We start from the raw sequence: 27596 nt of genomic DNA, 5'->3' as shown, positions 1-27596 counted from the left end.
GTACTATGTAGGAACAGTTTATAGGTCTTCATTCCCAACTGAAAAAGGAAGGCCTGGAAAACAGGAGGTGGTTTCTTTGTTTTCCCCTATGTATTTCCAGAGGCTAACACATACAAAGGATTCAGGAAACACTTGTCCAATGAATACACACATTGCCTAAGCATTCATTGGTTATCAAAACACAGTGTACAAAAGAATCCTCTGAGGAGCTATTAAAAAATGCATGCAGATTCCTGGGCAAGACCCATGCCCAGACCCTCTGAATCCAGATTTCTAGGGCAGGAGATTTTAGTCTTGCCTGCACATTAAAAAATACTAGTGGCCTGGTCCTAGCCCTAGAGACCCTGATCCAATGATCTGTGGTGAGCTCAGACAGACAGAATGATCATGTGATTCTGATGGGAGGCTAGGAATAAGAACCACTGCTTTAGGATTAGAACCAGCCATCTTTACCTAACCTCCCCAGATGATTCTAATGCAGGTGGTCCATGACACGGTGACCAAACATCCTTGGTTTGCCCAAGACTGTCCTGATTTTAGCACCAAAAGTCCCACATCCCAAGAAACCCCTAGTCCTGTGCAAACTGGGACAATTGGTCACTATCAATGGACCACTATTTAAGAAACTTTGCAGATGAGGCAATGAAAGCATTTAAAAAAAAAAAAAAACCTACAAATATCTAATGAAAGGAATGGTTTTTGTCTCCCTACTTAAGGGACTGCAATAGTATCATAATGCTATGTAACAGAGCCAACTCCTAGAGTTAAGGAGGAAATGGCTGAGATCGGGGTTTTCCTTTAGCCCTGTGCTCTTGAGTGCTAGGTCTGTTAACTCACTTAAATAGTGTCTGTCTTTGGGAATTCTTCTAGTCTGTATTCCTTACTAGACACAAGGCAGCTTTGAAAGCCCAATCACAATTAATAAGAATGATGTATCGAAGATAGCAGAAGATAAAGGATGAAATTCCTAACACGCCAGTGTGTATTATAATTACTGTTATTAATATTATAATAGGGTATGTAAGTACATGTAATATATTAAATATATCTGTGGGGAGGCAGTGTGGTACAGTGGGGAGGCCCAAGATCTGGTCTCAGGTAGCTGGGTTTATGCCTGGCTTTGCTGTCACTAGGTATGTAATCATGGGTGCCTCTTTTTGCCTTTAGTTGTTCATCTGTTAAACGGGAATAATAATGATGTCTTCTTTACAGGGCAATGGGATGATCCACCAAAACAATATAAATGAAAGTGGTTCTGTAGACTGGAAAGGGTGAAGTATTATGATTGTCTTTGAATGGGAGGGACACGAAGAGATTATTCTTCTGAGAGGCCCTGCACATGACCAAAGCTCTGGTCCCCTCCCCACGAACCACAGCCACAGTTGTGGATTCCAAGCAAGAAGCTTTTAACATGTAGTGGGCTATGGAGAGACCCCAGCCAGCACAGTGCCCCTACCTTAGTTGCCCTCACTATTGAGGGCAAGTGTGCTTTGCTCCAGGAAAAAGGAAAACTTTTGGAGACAGGGATTTGTGAAGGCATTTTTTGTTTTTAAATGTTTTGCCTATTTATTCCAAGTGTATCTTCAGAGATGGAGTGAAAAGAAAACAACCATAGCCACAAACCCATAATATTGAAAGCCAGTTCTTAATTTCTGTAGCTAAAAAAGTATCCTTTCAGGCTCTGACCACAGAGAGATTGCTGCAGGCCTCTGGAACTGAGCATAATGATGGTTTGCAGTGTGATGAAGGAAGCTGTTAATCTCTGTGGCCCAGAAGCCCAATCCACGGCCTCTCCAATTACCCAGGTTGCCTAGCAACACCACCCAAAGCCTCCCCACCAGGCCCAGCTGGGCGGCAATTGGGTGCACCCAGCATAGCCCGCTGCCCAGCCTCCTGGGCTCTTCAGCCACATCAAGGCTGGACTCAGCCCTGGCAGGGGCCCAGCTGGTACTGATGAATGGGTGGGGCCAGCTGTTTAAAAAAACAATTCAGATATTTAAAATCTACTTGTTTGAATACAGCTAGGACAGCAGCACAAGCTAATGACCAAAAGGGTCTTCTACCAAAGAGGAGTTGTCCTAAGGGTACTGGCCTTACCAGTGCTGTGCTGGGTGAGGCAAAGAAGGGAAGGTGAGCCTGACTTAGTCCTTTGGGTCCTCAGAGAGGCAAATCCTTTTCCTGTTCTGGACACTTGTCTCCGTCTGACTCCCTGTAGTGGCAACGGGGTCACTGAGGATTCCTAGCCCCATCCTCCCCTGGCAGTGGTGATCTGCCAGTTCTTCTACAGCTTCCATTTGAGAATACCAAATGGGTCTAGTCTGGGTCTGTCTGGGCAGCTGGAGGAAGAGGAGGGAGATGAGGGTGGAGGGAAGGATAGGATGAAAATAGCCAAAATGAAGGCACACCCTTGTGTAACACTGGTGCTTAGAAATCATAGGGTGGCGGGACACACAGGGGCTTTGGAACCAGGTGCCCCGGGCTCTTCTCCCAGCTCTCCCCTCACCAGCTGTGGACCCTGAGCAAGTTACTCTGGGAGCCTGAGTCTCCTTATCCATAAAATGGGAATATTATTACCCCGACTTACAAGATGGTTGCGAAAATTGATGAAGAGCGTGCTCTTGAAGTTTAGTGTGGAAGCTGGCACACACCACTGTGTCCCATCATGGTGGCTCTCATTATTTCATCTGATTCTCACAACAGTCCTGTAAGATCCTCAGGATAGAGGTGAGCTCTGTTTTACAGCTGAGGAAAGTGAGGCCCAGGGAAAGTAAATGTGGATGCTGGGAGTGGAACTCAGGTCTTCAAAGTGCCAACCTCAAGAACATGCTCTTCAAAGGCTGGTGATGAGCCCTTTTTTGGGTGGCCATTGCAACATGGTGGCTCCACAGGTCTCCTCTAACAACCCAATGAGAGTGAGAGGGTACTTTGAAAAGTTCATGAAAAGATTTGTAGTATCTTTTAATTCTATTTTCCACGAAAAAAATTTTTTTTCCTTTTTGTCTTTTTTTTCATGACCGGTAATGGGATCACAACCCTCAGTGTTGCGCCCGTACCGCGACCGGCAACGGGATCGCAACCGGCAATGGGATCGCAACCCTCGGTGTCGCGCCCGCACCTCGCTCAACCAGTGAGCAGACCGGTGTCTATATGGGATCCGAACACTCGGCCGGAGCGCCGCCCTCTACTGAGTGCGCCACTGGGCCGGCCCTCCACGAAATTTTTGAAGTACTCTCTTGTAGAATGGTATTGGGGGGGGTGAAAGGAAAAGGTTGGTAGGAGGCACTTTTCAACAGAAAGTGATATGAACACTTAGTCAAGGTGGTGTGGATGGAACTTCCCCCTCCTCCCCCTGTACCCCTCTCCACTAGTACTTCTTTAAATAAACTTTTTATATTGGAATAATTTTAGATTTACAGACAAGTCGCAAAGGTAGTGCAGGAGTTTTCATATACCCTTTACTCAGATACAAGTATTTTTGGAACACTTCTTGTGTGCGGAATAGTTCTGAGCACAGACTATAGCAGTGAAATGGTCTCTGTTCTCCATGAGAGGTTCACAAGGATGTGAGCTGGAGGGGACCGCAGTTTGTGGTTCTCAAACATGCCGCTGCCTCCGCTTCATCTGATATAAGAGGGTACTTCAAAAAGATCGTGGGGGTCATACCCGTGGCGCACTCGGGAGAGTGCAGCGCTTGGGAGCGCAGCAGCACTCTCGCCCCGGGTTCGGATCCTATATAAGGATGGCCAGTGCGCTCACTGGCTGAGCGCGGTGTGGGTAACACCACGCCAAGGGTTGCAGTCCCCTTACCGGTCACAAAAAAAAAAAAAAGATCATGGAAAACTAGAATTGAAACATACGACGAATCCTTCCATGAACTTTTTGAAGACCCTTTATACTTGTTACAGATGTGACAAATCTATTCAATTAGTCTCTTCAGGAGTGGGCCTGGGAATCTGTATGAAAACAAATGTCTCGGGATTCTGAGGCAGAGCCAGGTTGAGGGACTACCGGTCCGGTCCCGTGCAGACTGTTCACTGTGCAGGTGAGAGAGCTGTAGCTCAGAGCTGGGAAGGGACTTGCCCTAGGTCACACAGCCAGAAGTGGCAGAATCTAGACCAGAAAACAGAGCTCCTGATTCTGTGTTCCTTACACTGTGTCTCCCAAACACAGAACAAGAAACGAGTTTAACATGCAACAGGAAGACTCCAGATAGAGTTTAGGGGACTTTCTCGGCTATTCAGGTGTATCAGGTTCCTGGTTGCCAACGGAGAGAAGCTGATTCTGGCTGATTAGATGAGGAAATGAATTTTGTCAAGAACACATTGGGTAGGTTACAGAGTCACTGGAAGGCTGCAGAAACAAGGCTTTGGAAATAAGCAGAAACCAGGGGAGACCAGGCACCTAGAACTACACTAAAATCCCAATACAGAGCCAGGTAGGTGAGGGTGCCCACTTCCCCGTTGCTGCATGCTTGGCGATGAGGCCTTCGTCACAGTTACAGCTGGCATTGGAGACTCGATGCCAGGATGTTTGGACACTGGACACTACTGTCACCGCTGCAACCACTATGATGAATTTTCCCCATCCCCAGCTCCAGCCTCAAAAATCCTAAGCAAAAATCTGAAGCATCTGATTGGTCAAGCATAGATCACTGAACCTGAGTCCCAGCTGCCTAGGGGCTTGGAAATGTGAGTATTGGGCATTTTTTGCTTCTATAGTGGGAGGTGGTCCCTGCTACCCACCAAGATGAAATGGGGAATTCCCCAAGAAAATTGACAGATGACTATTACATAAGTGTTATCAAAAGAATACACTGGAAGTCCTTGACATTTGCAGATTCAAAACTTACAGTTCTGGTACTTTATTAGCTGTCTTCAAAGGCCCATTGTGAATGAGTGTGAGTGGAATGATTGCCTTTGCCTGAGCCAGCCACTTACCAGGTAGTGAACCAGGCCTAATGCTCTACATGGACATCTCACGTGACTGTTATTCTCTGCTAGTTGTGGCATTTATGTAACTTGCATGCAGTCATTAAATTCTTTGTTTCTTGTTTGGGGAGTAGGAAAGATTCGAAATAAATCACTTGATAATGCTAGTGATAGAAATGAAGAAGTGAAGAGGCCTGAGAAAGTGACATCCCCCCCAAAAATAGAAGTTTTGAGTAAATCGGTGTGGAATGTCAAGTTCAGTGGTATCTAGGATTTCTGAGATCAAGAGACCCACCATGTGCGTCACACAGATACAAGAAAAAGTGCTTTGGGAAGTTGTCTTAGTGTTATGTCAGCCATTGTAGAAACCGCTGTTCAAGGGAGATTACACTTCACTAAAAGATGAAAAGAGACACAGCTGACTAACCAAGTTTTCTTTTTCTTTCCTTCTTTGGGACATCAGGTGCAAAGTACTGAGTATAGTTAATCTTCCTCAAACAACTAATTTTACAAATAACTTTACTTCTCAATTTACAGAATTATTTAAGTACTGAAATGGAATCACTTAAAATGTTCTGGCTATAGTTTACAACAATTTTGGGAGACATTATGTAGTACAATAGTGAATTAGGGCATCTGAAAGGTGCTTGGGAAAATCCCTCAAGGGTCTCATATGTAAATCTGTATGGAAGTCTTTCTACAGTTTTTTTTAAAGGTAGACTACTATTGTGGGTATACGAACACAGTTTTGTCCTTTCAGATCTTTAGTCAACACACCGGCTTTGTGATTCATAATACAAACAATGCTAATACCAGGCAAGGTCAGGGATAGGCAAGTTCTTTCCATGTTTCCTTTTCTTAAGAATGCTTGCCAACCATGAAGGGAACAGTGCTGGTTTTTGGTGTGCTGGAGGAACATTTCCATTTTTAACCAGAAGGCTAGAAGCATTCTAACAATCTGCCCCAGTTGTTCCTTACCAGTTGGATGAGAACATTTCACAGCAGGGCCACCCAATTTTGATCCGCATGTGTGTGGCATTTCAACAAAGAGTTGGCAGCAACTTGCTGCAGATGAAAGGTAGGAGGTGAGGCATTACATCAAGCCAACATTAAAGAAAGCTCAAAAAACCTGCATGATCTTTGCTTAGTGAGTAAGAAAGCAGAGTCAGTGCAGGAAATATCCACTCAGTGACTGACACTGTGCTCAGGAGTGACCAAGTAAATAATTGGATAGCTGTGGATACTTTTATATCTCTGTAAGAGTATAATGTGTTGTAAACATGCCACTTGTTTTGTTTTGAGGCCTTCTAAAATTCTTGTAATCTGAAGTGTGCTTCCAGATGACATATCCCAACTTTGACCTATGGAGCTCATGGAGTTCATGTGTAGCCACACCCAAGCAAGGACAAAATTACTGACAGCATGACCTTAGATTAGACTCATTTTGTGAGGCCCTACAGAAGGAAACCTTGCACACAGGAGCAGAAGGGCTGGTGAACAGATTTCAGTGCAGTGTAAGGAAAATTACCTAATAATTAGAACTATCAGAAAATGTAACAACCTCACTGAAGTACGTTTAGGTTGTTTCTAATTTTTTGCTACTATAAATAGTTCTGCACTTGTTATATGGTTTTGTGTACTTGCTGAAATACATTTTAGGATAGATTTCTAGAAGTAGGATGGTTCTGTTGAAAGATATATACTTTTTATATTTTACAGATGCTGCCCAATTGCCTCCCAAAATGCTGCATCAATGTATACCTCATATACTATATCCATTTCCACACAGCCTCATAAGTATGAGATATGATCAGTCTTTTTCACTGTTTGCCAGTCTGATTGGTAATATTTCCAGGGTGGTTAACTGAGCTCAGAAATTCAGGTGTTGGGTAGAAGATAAACAGGAGTGGGAGGGACAGGGTGTGTCAGGGACAGTACGGAACACCTGTGAGCATCCAGGTGTTGGAGATCAGATGAAATGGGGAGAGGCCCCTGTCCTCAGGGAACAGGGCAAACAGACAGGGATAGAAGTCGGAGTGTGGTAGTGATTGACTGAGAAGGAAGGTGAAAACAAAATACTGCGAATCACTACCAATGTGCTCATCTATTGCTAGAGGCTAGAGTAGCCAGAACTACATGTCCAATCCCTTTACTGTGCAAGCCAAGGAAGAAAGAGACATGATGGGTCTTGGCTAAACCAAATGGGGAAGGTATCTTTGCAGCACAGGAAATGTGCTTAGGCACGAACATACCTAATATAGTGGGCTTGAGGTTGTTAAATTTCTGGAAATTTTGAAATCTGGACAAAAGAGAGCATTTAGGGTGAAATGTAATCTTTATTTTTCCAGCTCCTTTTATAAATGTAAAATTGTATTGTTAACAATGTGAAATTTTATTTGCTCATAAAATGACTATATGCGGTGTGTAAATTTACAATAGGGTTTATTCATACAATGTTAATTATCTTTATTAACTTGCTTTTATTTTTCTTCTATTATTTATTTATTTTTGTGGTTGGCTGGTATAGGGATCTGAACTCTTGACCTTGGTGTTATAACACTGTGTTCTAACCAAATGAGCTAACTGGCCAGCTCTTGAACTTACCTTTAAGGGCTTAATATTTGCATTTATAGGCTGCTGATCTTAAATCCACACTGCAGTTTTGCCAATCATTGGCAAAAACTAGAAATGATCATCAATATTCAGGGAAAATTAATAAAATAGGTATGTCTATGGGCTTAATGTCTGACCCTGGGGGATGGGTGGGTAGGAGGGTGGAAGATGCAGGGAAGGGAAGAAGCCTTTATTTTCAGAAAAGTTGCTTGGGAAGAGAAAAATAAAAGGAAAATTCTCTTTCTCACTAAATTTAGTGAATATAACCTATTGTAGTGTGGAAACTTGCCTAATGAGATTCATTTGAAAATAAATTGGATTTGATCTAATTCCCAATAACTTGCACGTGAAAATAAGCCCCAGGCTCAGCTCCATCCCTTCCATCCATCCATCTACATACCACCCATCCATCCCTAGCCAATAGTAACTGATAATTATGAAGTGTTTACTGTGTGCCAGATAGTGTTTTATATGTGTTATCTCAAATAATCTTCCAAGAAATGCTATGAGGTAAGTGCTATCATTATCCCTACTTTAAAATGAAATCTGAGGGTTTCCCAATAAGTTAAGCATAGAATTACCATATGACCCAGCAATTCCACTCATGGATATATACACCGAAGACTTGAAAACAGCTGTTTAAACAAAAACTTGTACAGGGATGTTCACAGCAGCTCATTCACAATAGTCAAAAGGTGGAAACTACCCAAATGTCCATCAACAGATAAATGGATTAACAATGTGGTATAACTAGACAATGCAATATTATCTAGCCATAAAATAGAAGGAAATTCTGACCCATGCTACAGGTTAACTTTGAAAACATTACACAAAGTGGAAGAAGCCAGACACAAAAAGACACATTGTATGATTCCATTTATATGAAATATCCAGAATAGGTAGATCGAGAGAGACAGAAAGCAGATCAGTGGCTGCCAGGGCTGGGGAGAGGGTGTGAATGCGGAGTGACTGCTTAATGGGTCTGGGGTTTTTCTTTGGGGTGATGAAAAAGTTTTGGAACTAAGTAGTAGTGATGGTTGCACCACATTGTAAATATTCTCAATGCCACTGAATTATACACTTTAAATAGTTAAAATGATAAATTTTGTGTTATGTGTATTTTACCATAATTAAAAATATATATATAAGTTGAGTCTCAGAATTTAAGTGACTTACCTGAGGTTACCCAACAGCTGATATGTGGTACAGCTATGTTTTAATCCCAGTCATTTGGCTCTATGGCTCGTGCTTTTTAAAACAATTATAGTGAAAACTTTATTTCGGGCCGTTTAGGAGGTTTAGACCATTTTGATCATCTTCAGCTGCCTTCTATTAACACACAGGAAAGGGCTTAGAAAGCAACGGTCGTGCCAGGTAGCCCAGGAAAGAGCCACAGCCTGAAGACTGTAGCATCACTTGTTTTTCCCTGGCATTCATGTCCCTCTCAGGTGGAGGGAGGACCCACGATGGCTGCTGCTCATGATTTGGAGATGGAGAATGTGAATCTGAATATGGAGAGAGAAATGAAAGAAGAGCTGGAGGAAGAGCAGAAAATGAGAGAGGATGGGGAAGGTAAAGATCTCCCCAAGAGTAGAAAGGTCCACAGGGTTGTCTCCAAATGGATGCTTCCTGAAAAGGTCCGAAGAACATACTTGGAGAGAGCTAACTGCCTCCCGCCCCCCGTGTTCATCATTTCCATCAGCCTGGCAGAGGTAAATGGTGGTGAGGGTGGCACTAGTGTCAGTTCTACCAGGGAACTGCGAACAAACTGGGGTTAGATCTAGATCTACATGAGAGACTGGAACATAGAAGAGGAGAGCCCGGCAGGGACAGGGACAGCACATACAGAACCTGCACCCCACCCCTCTCCACGGTTGCTTTTCCAGGCTTTTTCTATGCTCCCCATCAGTGAGGGCTGACTTTCATTTGCCAGACAAATCCCCTGCCCAGCAGTGACTGCAAGTTCAGTGGCTTTGTTTCATTAGCTGGTGGAGTCTTCAGAAACGAAACAATCTTGGGGTTGCAAATTGGGTTTATCTCAAGAACCAATTTAGATTGGTTGATGAGGTCTGTACGGGGCCGTATGCTTAGAGGAGTTATAGGCTACCTTCAAATTTCAGAAGAAAAAAAATGGAATCCTCTAATGATGTCAGCTTTGGGCAGCATGTAGTATGTTTTCGGACTCTGATCTAGTCAGCCCTTTTGTTTTCCAGAAAAGAGTACAAGGCTCAGAGAGGCAGGATGACTTGCCAAGGTTACATCTTAGTGACTGGGCCAAGAGTAGGCTGCTTCTGAACCCCATGACACCTGGCTTTTTCTTCCACCCTGTGATGTCTCATAAAGGAATTGACAAAACATGAGTACCTGTCAGGTGTGACTTCAGGAGCATTAGGATGTCCCTACTGTAATCCTCTTAATTCCCATTGATACATCAATTTACTTATCAGGGAATGTATTAGTCAGGATGCTTCAGAGAAACAGAATAAGGTGTGCGTGTGTGTGTGTGTGTGTGTGTGTGTGTGTGTGTGTGTGTGTGTCTATCGACAGAGAGAGATAGAGATTTTTAAAAAGAAATTGGCTCAAATGACTATGGAGGGGCCAGCCCGGTGGCGCACTGGAGAGTGCGCCGCTTGGGAGTGTGGAGGCGCTCCCGCCGAGGGTTCGGATCCCATGTGGAGACCGGTTCCCGCTCACTGGTTGAGCGTGGTGCGGGCGCAACACCGAGGGTTGCGATCCCGTTTCCGGTCAGTAAAAAAAAAAAAAAAAAAGGACTAATGGAGGCTTGGTGAGTCTAGAATTTGCAGGGGGAACTGGCAGGCTGGAGACACAGGGAAAAGTTGCAGTTGGAGTCCAAAGTTGTTCTACTGGCAGAATTCCCTTTGCCTAGGGCAGGGCAGCCTTTTTTATATTAAGGCCTTCAAGTGATTGGATGAGGTTTACCCATGTTATGGGGGGCTATCTGCTTTATATAAAATCTGCTGATTTAAATATTTTAAGTTCAGGTGACTCTTTTCCTTACTATACATTTTTTGGGGGGGTGGGGTGGCTGGCTGGTAAGGGGATCCAAATCCTTGACCTTGGTGTTACAACACTGCACTCTAACCAACTGAGGTAACTGGCCTACTCTTTAAATGTTACTCTCATCTAAAAATACTCTCACAGAAACATCTAGAATAATATTTGGTTTTTTGTTTTGTTTTGTTTTGTTTTGTTTTTGGTAGCTGGCTGGTACAAGGAACTGAACTCTTGACCTTGGTGTTATAAGACCATGCTAGAATAATACTTGAGCAAATACTTAGGCACTAAAGCCTAGCCAAGTGGACTCATTAAATCAACCATCTCAAGGACCAAGCCTCTTATGGCTCAGATAAAGATAAGGCTAATATATAAGCATTCTGGAGAGATGCTTTTGTTAAGGCTGTTTTGGTTGAAGGGACATAGTTCTAAATTTTCTCAAAGGGTTTTGTTGTGAGACTATCTGCAACTGGAAATCATCAGGATCTGAAGCAGAAGCTTCAGATCTGCATCTGGATTCATTCTGCTTCTCCCTCATGTTATCGTTCCATCCTGTGGATTTTCTGGGTTGCCCATGCTCCAAGCAGCTGTGTGTGGGGGAGAGTGGGGGGGAGGTGGGGAGGATTGGAGAAGAATGGGACATGGTCACATGGTACAAAACATGACTGCATGCCTATACAGTGCATGCTGTTGTGGAGAGGGCAGTTTTCCATAGAAGGGTCATGGGGTATGTTTTAGTCCGTTTTGTGTTGATATAACAGAGTTACCTGAGACTGGGTAATTTATAAAGAAGAGAGGTTTATTTGGCTTACGATTCTGGGACAGCTGCATCTGGCACAGGCCTCAGGCTGCTTCTACTCAGGGCAGAAAGTGGCAGGGAGCCGGTGGGTACAAGCAGATCACATGGCGACAGGAAGCAAGAGAGAGAGAGGAGGTGCCAGGGTCTCTTTAAGCAACGAGCTCTCGAGGGAACTAATAGAGCAAGAACTCACTCATTAATCCCCCCTTCCCCAGGGAGAGCATTAATCCATTCATGAGGGATCCGCCCCCATGACTCAATCAGTTTCCAACAGGGCCACATTGGAGATCAAATTTCCACATGAGTTTTGGAGAGGACAACACATCCAAACTCCATCAGGGTATGTGCTAAGAAATCTGCCTCTCATGGAAAGATCAATTTTTTAATTAAAAAATTTTTTAAAAATGAATTTTCATTTTGGAATTATTTTATCTTATTTATTTTAGGGGGGATCTTTTTTGTTCCGTCTTTATAGCAAAGTACATAATATGCGGTCATTTTAAAACTACTAACAGTAAAGGTAGGGCAGTAAGAAAGAAAGGGAGGAGTTGGGGGGAGCATTTTAAAGGGGGGGGAAAAAGCCTAAGTCTCTATTTATCCACTCACCCTGTTCCTGAGGCAGGATGGGGTAGGCACTCACTACCCCTAAGAGCAGCAAACAAGCGGATCTGTAATACAGTCCCCTGGCACAGGAGGGCAGCAGAAGGCCCAGAGACAAAAGGATAAAGTGAACTATGAACTCCAGATGCATTGCAATCATGCCTTTCCCAGCCTGTCTATTCCTTGTTTTGTCTGAAACCAAGAATGTTTTCCCCACTCCACTCTGAGAAAAGTGGAAAGGGCGAGTCCCGCTAGTCCTTCTCAGAAGTAGTCCTGTGCCCCAGACTCTACCTAGCCTCGCCTGAGCTGGCCCACACCCTAGACACTGGGATCTGTGACAGGCACACAGGAGACTCCAGGGCAGAGGAAAATATTTCCCTACAGGAAGCTACTTCCCCCTAGTACCCTTGGGTGCTAGCGCAAGGTTGCTAATCAAGGAACGTGCCCGAGGGCAGCCAGGGAAGTCATATACAAACCAACCTGGCTCAACCCCTCCTGCTTCCCAACTGCTGTGCAAGCCTCTAGGCCTGACCCAGTGGCCTAATGAGATACTGGCAATCCACCTGGGCATGGCAACAAGTGTCCAATTCCAAGCCCAGGAAGGGCCCATGAGCCTGAGCAGCCAAGATCAGGGGCAGGGACGATTAGGTTAGTTCTCAGGAAAGGTGAACTGGAGATTGCTCCCCTCTCCTCCTCTCCTGGCCTGTTCTACGGAGATTCCATCCTTTAATCTACTGCCTCTTCAAGGGTCTATCCTATCCACTCCAAATCAAAGGACCCCTGGGGTCACAACACTTGCATCCTTCTTAGACAGACTCCCGTCTCTCTGCTCAGACTGGTCTCAGGCTGCCTGAGAGTAAGAAACCTGGGCCAGCAGAAGTCCCATGAATGGAGGAGTGTGAGGCCAGGCCTTCCCATGGCACGACACTTGGATGTGTGTTTCCTGAACACTGGGTGCACCGACCATCCCTAAGTGGGCAGAGAGAAGCAAGCACTGCTGGGTGGCTCTGAAGCCAAGGGACTCCTGTGCACAAAGAACCAACACTGCTCCACTCTGCCCATCTGTGCCTCCTCCGTGAACAGCAAACAGTACCCAGATGGCAAATGTCATGGTTTCTGGTCTAATAATTGTACCCCTGACTTTCCAGTGGAATCAGAGATCCAGGGCCTCCTAAAAAACTAATACCATGATTTGTCCTACAGAAAGCTCAAGTTCAGATACACAATTGGCTAAATGCTGGGTTGCCACAGAAGAATAGAGACCCCCATCCCTTCCCTGCCCTAGACGCAGTATGTCACAGAACCCAGCAGGCACTGCTCAGTGTCCCAGCCAAGCCAGCAAGAACCAGTGATCACTGTACAAAGGGGCAGAGCAGCCCTGGAGCTGTTTCCAAGCTAGGAGTGGGCTACTCAGAGATACTGGAGCCTTGGTCCTAACACCCAGGTAGATGAGGAATCGGCAAAGTAAAGGCTCAGAGATGAGAAGAATCTGTCTTCCAAGGCAGTGGGATAGACAGCCACGGAACTAAATGGTTTGGCACCTGGGAGCTTTAAGTAAAGTTGAGAATATTGTCCACGGAAAGGCCGAGGCTCTCCCAGACAGGGATGGGCTTCACCTGAGCACACACAGACCCCTTCAAGGCCAGGGGCCCCTGTGCCCTCAGGATCCTAACCCAGGCCTGCCATCCACCCTTCACCTCAGAACTATACAAGGTCTGACTACAAAGATAATAAAGACTGATCTTGAAACACACACTCTGGAACCTATCCATCTGGGTGAGTACCGGCTTTCATAGAAGGCACCTTGGGGGCCTTTCCATGCTCCCAGCAGGCGGTTGCTGTCATTGGGAGCACCCTTCAGAGCCTGCGGTGCACTCTCCTCAATGTCTCAGGGGTGGCAAAGCTCTGTTGGGGATGAGGTTTTACTTTTTCGAAACAACCAAACAGATTTAGAGTCAAATCAAGCCCAGAAAAGGGGAGTCAGACTAGATGGTGCTGAGTCTGTGGGGGACGTTTGGTGTAACTAGATAGTAATGGAGTCAGACTTACCTGAATGGTTCAAACAGGCTCTGAGAGCAGTGGGAAAAGGTTCTCCAAATGTTTCAGACAGTGGCAGCCACAGGGAAGTAACGAAGGGCGTGGCCCACCCAGCACTCGGATGGCCAATGCCAAGGTGAAAATCTCTGGTTCTTCTGCAGTTAGGAACTGAGGCTTCGCCCTCTCTATGTAACTCCTCTGTCTTGCCTGGTCCCCCCCTTCCTCCACCCTCCCACCCAGAAGGTCAGGAAACTGTACTTCTTCCAGAGAAGATGTTTCCACCAAGAGGAAGCTCTCAGGAGAGCTGGAAATCTCCACCCCACATGTTCTCAACCTAAGACTCCAACTTAGGTACCCATGATTTAAATACTCTCCTTTTAAATACTTAAAAAAAAAATACTTCCTTTTCCGTCACCCCTTAATGCTCAGCTGCCACCATCCTCACCTGGCCATATTATAAATAAGTAAATCCTGTGGCTGTGTTGCTGCCAGTGAGAATCCCAGACGAAAGGTGCATGTTATCCTCATCTCACTGCAAATCCCCAAGTCTCGGTGAATAAAAGCTCCTGCTCCTACACAGGCAGAGCTCTCTTGCCACCCTGTGAGGGGCTGCCAGCTGCAGTACCAGAAGTCCTCGACCAAAGCCCAGCCTGCGAGGGGCCGCGCTGTAATCTGATCAGTTACGTCCCTGGGAGGCAGAAGGAACCAGTGCTTCCTCAGTCACCACAGCAGGCACAGTTCTACTCCATCCTTTTCTATTTCTACCAGGAAGTGATCCCATAAAGTCCCTGCCAGGGAAGGAGACAGAGGCAGCGCTGGCTTTGTGGAGAGGCTGAGAAGCAGGAGAGTCGGGAAGGAGTCACCAAGCTATCCAAGCAGCCGGGGCTGGGGAGCAGGGCAAGAAGAAAATGCAGAGGACTTTCTCTCCTCAGTGAGCCTCTTCCGTGAGTTTGATTTTTGAGTTGAGGTCTTGCCTAATTTCAACTCAAACAAGAGATGCATCATTAAGCTCCAGCATCTGACAGGGCAGGCAGTCAAGGGTCTCAAATCCCACTCCCATTGAACTCCGCAGGTGCGCAGAGCAATGGGACAGTAGCCACCCTCCTGCACTCCGTCTCCCACAGATGCCTGAGCCCGCCTTACCTCGAACACAATGGGCAATTTCCCCTTGGTGAAACTCCAGCTCCAGTCACAAAACACTCAAGTACAGGTCCTCCTGCAAAATACTTATGGCAAACAGCTTTACGGTTTTTGTACATTTACACAAAATAGATCCTTAATATATATATATGTATGTGTTTATAACTAGTTACACATTGGATTCAAAATTAGGCATCACCAGTAGTAGTTGGCATAGTTTGTCCTGTGAGCTCAGGGTCAAGTTCTGTTTCATTTTGTCGTTCCAAACTACAAAAAGAAAAAGGAAAAAAAAAAAAAAAAACCACTCCAAAACAAAGGCATTTTATCTTCATGGTGTTTTCTTAAACACAGTAATATCATAGGGAACATTATGTACAGATGAACAGGGCCTCCTGACCCCTCCTCTGTCTCTTGGAGTTAGGGGCTGGGGTCTGAAGGAGACAAGGGTCAATGCAGCCGGCTACTGGGCTCTGACTCCTGCCTCTTGTGTGAAGGGGTGTGGCCATTGAGATAGCCATTGGTCTGCCGTTTGGAGAGCCCTCCATTCAAGATGTCCCGATGTGCTGCATGATGAGGTTGATGGCCACTAGATTATTTGCACCTCTAGGAATGATCACAGCGTATTTCTTCGTTGGCAAGCAGAATTCCTCAAAGGCAGGCTTGATGAACGTAATGTACTGAGATAAAATCTGTTCCAGGTCCCTCCCTCTTTCACTGATGTCCCTTAACACTCTGAGAGAGAGCTGCGTGTCCGCATCTGTATCCACAAAAGGCTTCATCTGAAACAGTTCTCGTACCTTCTGGGAGTAGAAGGCCAGGATCCTTTCAAAGAGCACCATGTCTGTGGGATAGGCAGTAACCTCCTGCTTCCGGGAGTGGGAAACAAAGTCATACACGGGGATCTGGACTGTTTTCCCTTCGGTGATTTCTTTGAGTGTTTTGAAGATGAGTTCATTGTCAAAGGCATCCAGGTGATCAAAGCTGAACTGGCCCTTCAGGGCTTTGGCCTTCTGCTCTGAAGTGAGGACACAGTAGAAGCTACCCTGGCTCAGGATGACCACTTGCTTCTGGTGATAGTCCACCTCATTCTGTCCCAGAAGCTGCACAATCTTAGCACACATGGAAGAATTTACCGGTTTATTATAAAGGATACTTTATGAAGAGAGGCACAGGGCAAGGTATGGGAGAAGGGGCGTGGAGCTTCCATGCCCTCCCAGGATGAGTCAACCTCCAGCAACCTCCAGCAACCTCCACGTGTTTGCTATCCAGAAGCCCTTGGAATAATTTTAGATCTATAAAAAGTTGCAAAGGTAGTACAAAGAGTTCCCATATACCCCTCACCCAAATTCTCCCATTGTTAATATCTTACATCTCAATAGCAGGTTTGTCAAAACTAAGAAACTGACATTGGTCTTTTATATTACTATTAACTAAACTCAAGACTTTAGTAGGATTTTAACAGTTTTTCCATTAAGGTCCTCTTTCTATTCTGCTGGTACCCTCCAATGCAGGGCATCACACTGCATTTAATTGTTATGTCCCCCCAGCTCCTCTGATCTGTGACAGTTTCTCAGTCTTTGTGTTTCATGACTTTAATAGTCTGGAGGAGGACTGCCCAGGTATCCTGTAGAATGTCCCCAGTCTGGTTTTGTCTGATGTTTTTCTATGATTGGACTGGAGTTATGGGCTTGGGGAAGAACATCACAGCCGTGAAGTGCCAAAAAAAAAAAAGGAGAAAGAAAAAAAAAGAGGTGACATGCCTTTCTTATCACAGCACATCAGGGAGTAAAGGACATCACATGACATCACTGGGATGCTGATCTTCCTCACTTGGTTAAGGCAGTGTTAGCCAGGTTTCTCTACTGTAAAGTGGCTGTTTTCCCTTTCCCTATTCTTTGGACTCCAGCATTGACTTACTTTCGTATTAAGTTGTAAATGAAAGATCAAATGGTGGTGGTGGGAAGATGAGGGCTGTGGTTATTTAAGAGGCAGAGGATGGTAGAGGACATAGTGCTAGAAAGCAGGTGTCAAAGAGCAGGGAAAAGGGGATTCAGAAGAAGAGGCATGTGGCCACTGTGGGGGTGGTGGGAAATTTAATTCCTATCATATTCTGAGCCCATGCTATGGAGTGGCTCACTTAAGAGCTGAATCATTAGAAACAAAGTTACTGTCCATGGGCTTTAATAAGAACACTCTCTGGAGAAGATGTGATTAACATTATCCTCTACTCCCTGTCAGCTGGCAGTGTTTATTTACTATGCTGTATGGAAGCCTCAGAAACAGTGGATCACCTTGGACACTGGCATCTTGGAGAGTCCCTTTATCTACAGTCCAGAGAAGAGGGAGGAAGCCTGGAGGTTTATCTCATACATGCTGGTACATGCTGGGTAAGGATGACAGTCAAGTCACTGATGTCAGATGTGATTATAGGTAATTGTAACCTCTAACATTTGTTTGGTGCTTTATTATTGATAAGGCACTTTCATGTCCGTAGCAACATGACAGTTGCTCACAGCAACCCTATGAGGCAGATATTACTCCCACTGTTTTATGTCTGAGGCTTAAAAGATGTGGTTATTTGCTCCAATCACACAGCTAAGTTGCAGAGCTAGGACCTCAACCCACTAGTGCTCACTCTGAGGCCAGCGTTCTTTATATTGCATTATAATGCCTAATACTGGTATTTATATAGGAATATCACTGAAAAGAGACCAAATCATCACCAAACCAAAAGTATGTTCCCCTAGTTGTCTGATGTTAAATGTTTACTTTAGGTTATGAAATGGAGGAACTGAATCACCAGTCCCCTCCCCCACTGCCACATATTTAGAGAAAATTAATTCATAAACATATTGATGAGTGAGTAATACTGTTATCCCTCTGGAATAATGCAGGCAATAGGAGATGCAGTGCCTGTCTTTTAGTTTAGCTTGTAGTTTCCTAAATGCCAGAAGCCTTCCATGACCTCACTCACAGCCATGATCCATCATGCCCACTGCAGACAGTGAGCAGCTTGATGCTGGCCTCACCTCTGTGGCAGACCCCTGTGGTTTCAGGTAAGGCCAACCTTGTTTCTACGACCAACCCAGCCCTGGACTTGAAAGAACAACTTTTTTGGCCAGTGGCTAAATAGGCATCCATGGCAGGACACAGGGCTCAGAGGCTTGACAAGTCAGGGACAAAATCACCAATTGCCCATAGACACTTATATCTGTAGACACTTCTACACCTGGTTTTCCATTTAACACATATGTTCTGAGCAAACATGGCTCCTGCACACAAGTACTTTGAAATTATAAGGGGGGACAGTCAGCTAAACAGTAACACAAGGCAGTATAATATTATAGTATACAGTAGTTACTTAACCTCTTTGTGCCTCAGTTTCCTCATCTACAAGCATACTTCAAAAAGTTCATGGAAAAGTAGAATTAAAAGATAATAGGGGCTTCCAGTCAAATTGGCAGAATAGATGGTCCCCATTGTCACTCTCTCCCATAAATCAAACAATTTACAACTATGAAAAAGCAATGGCAGCTAAGCTGGGGCCGCTAGAGCTCAGGGGAAGATGAGAGACCTACAGAGTGCGTGAAGGTGGGAGAAGCCATGATGAGAGAAAGAAAAATCCACTCTGACCATTTTGAGTCCCGGCTGCTTCCAGGCTGGAGCTGCTGAGTGCACGGAGCAGGAGCTGGCAAAAGCTGCAGCTGTGCCCTTCGGATGAAGTTTCTTGGAGACTGCAGGGGAGAAGAGGGCCTTGGGGGCCCCCAGGCCAGCAAGACCACTAATAGGTTTCCCGTGGACCCACATAGGACCAAGGAGCCACAACAACTGAAAAAAAGGAGCCACTCAGAGGCCGGTGAGTCATCGCAAGTGACCGGTGCATGGCCTGTCCCATGGGAAATGTTTGCAGCACAGGCGGTGGGGGAGATGGGCCCACTGGGAGAACACAGGCATAGCAAGGACAGCTGATCTGTCTCCCAGTCAGCGTAGGATCACTCAGAGGAGACTGGTCAGGAATGTAGAATTGCATGGAGTGCAGTTTGATGAAAAGACTCAGGCCCAGACCAGTGTTTCTACACAACCCAGGTGCACTGGATTTCACTAGACCTGGAAGTACTTATAAAGTCAATCATTATAACCTGAACTGCACAAAAAGCCTTCCCTAGGGAACCAGCAACAAAGCAACAATTTAGCTCAACCACACAGCTCAAGTACAGGTCCCCACTGGAAATTCTCCCATTTTAGAAGTAAGCAAAGGACAACAAATTAGTTCTAGCCCAGAGTTTAAGTGGTAGGAACAGCAAATAATCCAACACAGAACTGAAAGAAAAAACAAAGTACCCACAACCAGAGACAAAGTTTAATATTAACTAGTAAAGGTCTCATTTCACCAAAGAACACCTATAACACCTAGAAGGACCTGAAGCCCCCTGGGCTACCAAGCCAGAAAGGGGGGAAGGCCGGGGGCCTCAGCCATGTCCCCTGACAACCACAACCAGTCCTGAGAGTGGGGGATGAGGGCTTCAGCCACACACCCCCAACACGTGCAACCACCCCAGCAACGAGCACCAAGCCGCTGCAGGAAGCAACCTAGGCTCTCCCAAGCCGGGGTGGTGGGGGCGTCAGGGGCCTTGGGCCTTGGCTATGACCCCCCAACACATGCAACCAGCCCAGTGATGACCACCAAGCCACAGCAAGAAGGGCCCTGGCTTCCTGGGCTCTCCCAGGCCGGGTTGGTGGGGGGGTGAAGGCTTTTGCCATACACCCCTGACATCTGCACCAAGCCTGGCAATGAACAAGCCACCGCTGGGAGCCCCCCAGTCTCCCCTGTGGGAATGAGGGGGGTGCCACAGGCCTCAATCCCACCCCTCCTCCTTCCTCCTTCCATCCCATTTCCTTCCCCTTTTCCCTCTCCCCCTCCCTCCCAACTGCTCCACAACATCCAAGAATGTAAAAAAAATAAATAAATAAAATAAAGTTAAAAAAAAAAATAAAAAAAGATAATTGGAATCTTTCCATGAACTTTTTGAAGTACCCTCATATAAAATGAGGTAATAATACCTACCTTATAAGCTTGTTGTGATTAAATGAGACAATGGTTATAATTTTCACAGTGCCTGACCCATAGTAAGGCACTCAAAAAGAATTTGCAAGGCTGTGTAGGACATGTCTTATATGGGGTTATGTAATTTAGAAATGCATTTGGATGCAAAAAAACTAACAGGGGCTTGCACAAACAGATGTTAATTTTATCTCATGGAAGAAGTCCAGAGGTAGGTGGTTCGTTCATCAGTTTAATGAAGCCAGGGGTCTTGGTCTTGTGCTGGCATCTCTATTATTGTTTGGCTGCTGTAACTCTGCATTCAGAGCAAAAAATGGGGAAGGGGTGGTACCAAGTACTGATATATCCATCCCTTTTGTCAAGACAGAGTTCTCAGAAGTCTCTGAACAGTGCTTTTACTTGCATCTCATTGGCCAGAACCATGTAACATGGCTACCTCTAGCCGAGAGAGATTGGCAAAGTCAACATTAGCTCTTCTGGCCTCACTAGAGGAGGGAGATAGGAGTAAAAGAAACAGATGCTGGACTAGCTACACTCATATAAACAGAAAGAGGGAAAGATCAGAGTGCAGGTGGAATCATGGATGACATACATTCAAGTTGGATCTTGAAGAGTGAATAAAATTTGGGTGAAAAAAATTAGTATTACTATTTTGGGTATATGCCAGGATCTTATCTTCATGCCACTTCTAGTCTTGTTGAGCAGCAGAAAGTGTGTGGGGTGTTTCTTTGGGGTTTTTGTAATATTGGTCACCTTGTCCCAAGGTGTTCTCAGAGGACAAGATGGCTTTCTTTTACCTTCTTGCTTAAATTCAGGAGCAGATATTTCTAATCCCTTTTATGTCTGGGGTCTTCAAAAAATGAGCATAACTGTCCTTGCTAGATTATTCTGTGTGGAATTGCATATTACCTCTCATATGTCTTTGAAGATGGCTTGGACAGTGATAATTGTGGCTGGGTGCACACATGGCTGTAAAGGTAAGTAATCTGTTCTGCAGAGTATGCTCCAAGAACCTCTTCAATGATCTGCTGGGTATTTGTTAAGTAAATTGTAATGCAAAAACACAACCTCTGGGCTGAGCCTGTGGCGCACTCGGGAGAGTGTGGCGCTGTGAGCGCAGTAGCGCTCCCGCCGCGGGTTCGGGTCCTATATAGGGATGGCCGCTGCACTCACTGGCTGAGCGCGGTGCGGCCGGTCTAAAAAAAAAAAAAAAAAAAAAACCCCACAATCTCTAAGACTAAGACTAACATAGAAGTTGTTGCACTGTGGAAGATGCAATGCTTATTTTGTTTTTGAGCTTTTTGGTTTAATTTGAAATCATCTTTAAAAAACAACAACAACAAAGCATTGTGCTATATAGCAACTACATTAAGGATTACTCTAATGTGGGAATTTTTCAAATTATGTTCAGAGATTCTTTAGAGATGCTTGTGAGGTTTGACAGGCACGATAATATGAATTTTATTTTAAAATATTTTTACCTATTTAAAAACTGTAATAAAAAACACTGGCACTCAAATATGTTCCATGCCAAATTGGGAGATACCTACTCTAGCTAGTGTTACTAGGTAAACTTTTATGTAGAACTGGGAATGAAGTTTCTTTTTCTGTCTCTGTTTTATTAGAGAATGTCCTGAGATTACAAGACAGGTTGTTTATCGAAATTTAAACTCAAAATGAGTGAATTAGGATTTTCTTAAAACCATGCAATGAAAATAAAATCAGATGCTGAGGTTGACATATGGTGGTAATTGTCATCTAAACTCCCTAATTTCAAGTGTATGTTCCTTAAACCAGCCTCATTGATCTCTGTTTGATGTTATAAGTAATTGTTATAAAAAAGAGCTGATAAAATAAATTTATATTTCTAAAATGCCCTTTTATCTGTTTTACATATTGAAGCTCCATGCAAGATATTATTTAAAAAAAGAAAAAAGAGTTGCCTGCTAAAAAAATTAGAAAATGGAGTTCTAGTTAAGCAAGTCCTTAACTAGAAACAACACATCAAATTCTGTTAGTGTCCCAAGGAAATAACTTCCTGGTTTAGTCATAATATTTGACAGCTGTGTTTGTCTCTGCAGAGTTCAGCACATCGTGGGGAATCTTTTTATGCAGCTCGTTTTGGGTATTCCTTTGGAAATGGTCCACAAAGGCCTCCGAGTGGGGCTGGTATACCTGGCAGGAGTGATTGCAGGTCAGTGTTCTGAGGGTAATACACAGTCATACCTCTGGGCTCTTAGGATTAAAAGAAAATAAAACAAACATTTAGAATGGGCTTCTTATTTAAGCCAAAATTTATTGCACTCCTAATATGTGCTAGGGAACATGCTAAGCATTAGAGGTAATTTAATTAGAGATAAGATATTAGAAATAACATAAGCACAGAGACAAGTCACTGTGCCTGTGCTCAGGTATCTCACGCTCAGACAGGGTTTTGCACAACTGGAAACTGCAATTTGGTGTTCAGGTGCATCTATTTGGTAGAAGCTGAAAGCAAGATCATGAAGGCCCTTATGAGTCACACTAATGGTTTGGAGAAGTAACATGATCAGATTTGCATTTAAGGAAGAAAATTTTAAGAGAATGTAGAAAATAAACAAAGGCGCCCAAAGTCTGACTAGGGACTAGCAGCATATGGCTGTGATTTCTAAAATTGAGTGTGCCTAGGACGATCCTTTATGGGGTGGGAAGAAAATATTAGAATTCTCATCCATTCATTTATTTATTTACTGGAAATATTTTTTAAAAAATTAAATTTTTTATTTTGAGGTAATTACAGATTTACCTGCAGTTGTAAGAAATAATACTTAGAAATCCCATGTACCCTTCAACCGTTTACCCCCAATGGTAACATTTGCAAAACTTTAATACAGTATCACAATCAATATGTCCACATTGATACAGTCAAAGTATCAACACCACAAGGATCCTTCATGTTGCCTGTTTATAGCTATATTCTTTTCCCTCTCACCCTCCCTTACCCCTGGCAACCACTAATCTCTTCTTCATTTCTATAATTTTGTCACTTTGAGAATGTCATATAAATGGAATAATCCAGTATATATCCTCTTGGAATTGGCTTTCTTCACTCAGTGTAATTGTCCAGAGATTCATCTAGGTTGTTGTGTGTATCAGTGTTCATTCCTTTTTATTGCTGAGTAGTAGTAGTCCATGGTGTGAATGTGTGACCGCTTATTCAATTATTTACTCATTGAAGGACATCTAGGTTGTTTTCAGCTTCGGGTATTAGGAATAATGCTGCTGTAAACATTTGTGTATATATTTTTATGAACATAGGTACAGGATTTTGTGAAGCCAAGTTTTCAATTCTCTAGGACAGATGCCCAGGAGTACAGTTGCTGGGTCATATGATAGTGGCATATTTCATTTTTAAAGAAAATTCCAGAATGTTTTGTAGAACATCTGTTCCAATTTACGTTCCTCACAGCAATGTATAAGTGATTCAGTTTCTTTACATCTTCACCAGCATTTACTGTTTCACTATTTTTTATTTTACCTCTGTTTATAAGTAAGTAGTCATATTTCATCATGGTCTTAATTTGCAATTCCCTAATGGCTAATGACGTTGAACCTCTTTTTATGTGCTTATTTGCCACTTGCCTATCCTTTTCAGTGAAATGCCTGCCCATGATTTTTGCCTATTTTTAATTGGATGGGTTTTTCTTTTTTTCTTTCTTTTATTTTTTGGCAGCTGGCCCATACAGGGCTCAAACCCTGGACCTTAGTGTTATCAGTACCAGGCTCTAACCAGCTGAGCTAACCAGCCAGCCCTTTTTCATTGTTGAATTTTGAGAGTTCTTTATATATATTCTAGGTACTAGTCCTTCATTGATGATGTAGCTTACAAGTATTTTGTCCTAGTCTGAAGCTTGTCTTTTCATCCTCTAAACAGGGTTTTCCACAGAGTACAAGTTTTTAATTTTAATAAAGTCTAATTTCCATATTTTGCTTTTGGAACTATGTCTAAAAACTCTTCACTAAGCCCTAAGTCCTGAAGATATTCTCCTATGCTCTCTCCTAAAGGTTAAAGTTTTATGCTTTACATTTAAATATGTGATCCGTTTTGAGTATTTTTGTATAAGGTGTGAGGTTCAGATTGAGATTCTTTTTATTTCTTTGTTTATTTTGCCTATGGATATCTAGTTATGCCAGAACAATTTGTTGAAAAGACTATTCTTCATTGAATTGCTTTTGCACCTTCGTCAAAAATCAGTTGCCTATAGTTGTGTGATGCTATTCTGGATTATTTTTATTCTATTACTCTATGTGTCTATTCTTTCACCAATACCACATAGTCTTGATTATTGTAGCTACATAATAAGTCTTGGAATCAGTTAGAATGATTCCTCCCACTTTATTCTTCAGTTTCAAAATTGTTTTAGCTGTTCTAATTCCTCTGCCTTTCCATATAAATTTTACAGCAATCCTGTCTATATCTATAGAAATTCTTGCTGGGATTTTAGCTGGAGTTGCATTAAACCTGTACATCAGTCTTTCAGTCCATGAATACAACATGTCTTTTATTTAGATCTCCTAAATGGTATTTTATATATATACATATATTTGGTGGCTGGCTGGTACAGGCTATTATATTTTTAATTTCAGTGTTCATTGTTGGTATATAGAAATGCAATCGATTTTTGTAAGTTGATCTTGTATCTTGCAACCTTGCTGAACTCATTAGTTCTAGGTTTTTGTTTGTTTGTTAGATTCCTCCAGATTTTCCATGTCATCTGCAAATCATCATGTCATCTACAAATAGGGACAGTTTTATTTCTTCCTTTACAATTGGTATGCCTTTTGTTTCCTTTTCTTGCTTTATTGTGCTGGCTAGCACACCCAACGCTATGTTCTATACAGTTGGGAGAAAAGATATCCTTGCCTTGTTCCTGATCTTAGGCAGGAAGTAATTAGTCTTTCACCACTAAGTATAATGTTAGCTGTAGGTTTTTTGTAGGTCCAAAAATTTTTACCAATTCATTTATTACTGAAAAATGAACAAGAAATCAAGCATAACTAATATGTAATTTGTAGATTGACATAGCTCCTCTTTGATCTTTATGTGTCACATAAGTATGTGCAGTTTCCTGGGCGGAGGGTGGGAAATCCACAACAGATAGGAACTGAAAGCTCTCATTGCCCTTTTCCCTTCTGTGTACAGGATTTATTGCGGTCTGTGTGTGCCTGGTTAAATAAACAGAGTAATCTTTACAAGGAGTAAAAGATGTCCTGAGTTAGGGAGTTATCAAAAAAAATTTTTTTTTATCTCCCAGATTTGCAGATTATTTCATGATAAATTACTTCGAAGAGTTGTTGATTTACATTAGTTTATGCATTCTTCTTTTACAAAAAGATGGGTGTCTAATTTGCTGCCTTTTTTTGTGTGCGATGAAAGGTTTTGGGTAGTATGCTACCTAACAGATGTTACTGAAAAAACGAACACAAGATATGTCCCTTTGAGGACATGATAGCATTTTTCTCTTGAGGAGTGAGAAAATAACTGCTTTTCCAAAAATATGCATGCTATGAAAAAGGCAGTTTGAAAACTGGTAATTAGAAATTTTTTTATCATTATTGGATTTTGCTGTTGAAAGTGATGCAACATTTTATGTGTTCACACTGAAAAAGCTGGGACACAACTTCTTAATCTGTTTTAAAATTTTTCAGTGAAGAGTTTTGGTGGGGTTTAAACTTTATTATAGCACTATCTGATTAGCTTGCAAGAACAAATGACTAACATTGGGGAAGGTGGGAATTGATAGCCAAATTATAACAAAAATTCCACATGATTGGAGTAAGCAATTCTTCCACTTGAAACCACGCATCATTTTTACATTTTATATTTTGGCTATGACAGCCATTTCTATAGAAAATAACTGAATTTAGGATTTCATCTATGCACTTCTGTTTCATGACATTTAAACAGGATTTTCACAAATAATGAATCTTATTTTATGATACTGCTCACTGAAAGATTTTGTTAATACCATTAATGAAGTAAAAATAATTTAAAAATATTGTTTAATCAATATGTCTCATCCTTTTAAAATTCTATTTTTGTGTTTTAAAGAATATATCAGTGTAGTAGTACATATATATGTAATTTATAAATAAGTAAATACACCTATATTGCAGTGGGTGGTTTTATTAGTTTCTTAGGGCTGCCATAACAAAGTGCCACAAACTGTGTTGCTTAAAACAACAGAAATGTATTGTGTCAGTTCTGGAGGCTATAATGCTGAAATCGAGGTGTCGGCAGGGCCATGCTCCCTCTGAAACCTGTAGGAGAGAATCCTTCCTTGCCTCTTCCTGGCTTCTGGTGGTGGCTGTCAATCCTAGGTGTTCCCTGGTTTGCAGCCACAGCACTTGGATCTCTGCATCCATCGTCATGTGGTGTTCTCCCCTGTGTTTCTCTGTCTCCTCTTATAAGGACACCAGTCACATTGGTTTAGGGACCCACTGTACTCCAATATGACCTCACCTTAACTAATAGCACCTGCAACAACCCTATGTGCAAATACGGTACTGGGGATTAGGACTTCAACATATCTTTTGGAGGACACAATTCAACCCATTACAGTGCTGACAATTTTTTTACTGATCAGAAGTTTGGCAGCTCCTGGAGCCGAGGATTGCAATGAGGGCCTGCGATCTTGCAGGGACCAGTGGCAGTGCAGATGGAGAGCAGGAAGCAGTCAAAAGATGTGTTAAAGAGATAGATTTGGTAACTTCCCTCCTCCTGTTTTGGATCCTGTTTCTCCACCTTCTCCTTCTGTTTCTGCACACACCCATCTTTTCCTGCCCTTGTAATCCTTTTGCAATGATCAGGCCTTGCCTGGCTCCAGCATCTACACCCCTGTTTCCCCCAGGGCTTAATTTCAACCTGTGGACTCAGCCCTGCCCTAGTTTCAGAGCAGAGCGAAGGGAGAATGTGAGTAACCCGTTCACATCCTCTGCCTATTTCTGCAATACCTTCTTGGTAGGTATCTCTGTGCCATTCTGGTCTATCCTTTACACTGCTGCCTGGGTCACCTTCCTCAAACACAGATGTTATATTATACCCTTCTTAAAAAACTTACAGTGGCCAAAAGATAGTTGAAACACCCAAGAACGCTCTTCATTACCTTCTACTACCTGGCCTCACTGCCTTTCTTGCTTTGCTTTTTTTTCTAGATTCCTTCATACATGATATAATCCTAGTTTCCTTACCGATGCTCCTGGAAAAGTGTGGTCCATGGATCAGCAGCATTGGGATCACCTGGGAACTTGTTAAAATGTAGCATGTTGGGCCCCACACCAGACATACTTATCAGAGTCCGCATTTTAAAAAATCTATAGGTCTGGGCCGGCCCGGTGGCGCACTCGGTAGAGTGCGGTGCTT

General features: G+C 43.3%; 1 protein-coding gene and 1 pseudogene across 2 annotated transcripts in view; one reads left to right on the top strand and one right to left on the bottom strand.

Annotated features, from left to right (window-relative positions):
• Positions 1-27596, top strand: part of RHBDL2 (rhomboid, veinlet-like 2 (Drosophila)) — a 41400-nt gene that overhangs the window by 1606 nt on the left and 12198 nt on the right. The window contains 5 exon segments of the mRNA XM_008565866.1: positions 2022-2130; positions 8885-8946; positions 8948-9253; positions 17371-17519; positions 22276-22388. Of these exon segments, the coding sequence (XP_008564088.1) occupies positions 2022-2130; positions 8885-8946; positions 8948-9253; positions 17371-17519; positions 22276-22388 (739 nt within the window).
• LOC103585004 lies at positions 15580-17307 on the bottom strand (annotated as a pseudogene). Its single transcript, XR_550033.1, has 2 exons — positions 17270-17307; positions 15580-16284 (listed from the first exon to the last, which is right to left on the bottom strand). The product of XR_550033.1 is annotated as a uridine-cytidine kinase 2 pseudogene (transcript).

This window comes from Galeopterus variegatus, unplaced genomic scaffold, assembly GCF_000696425.1.
Source record: "Galeopterus variegatus unplaced genomic scaffold, G_variegatus-3.0.2 Scaffold209, whole genome shotgun sequence".
NCBI lineage: Eukaryota > Metazoa > Chordata > Mammalia > Dermoptera > Cynocephalidae > Galeopterus > Galeopterus variegatus.
Note: the sequence above shows the minus strand (reverse complement) of the source record. Positions and strands in the feature narration are given on the sequence as shown.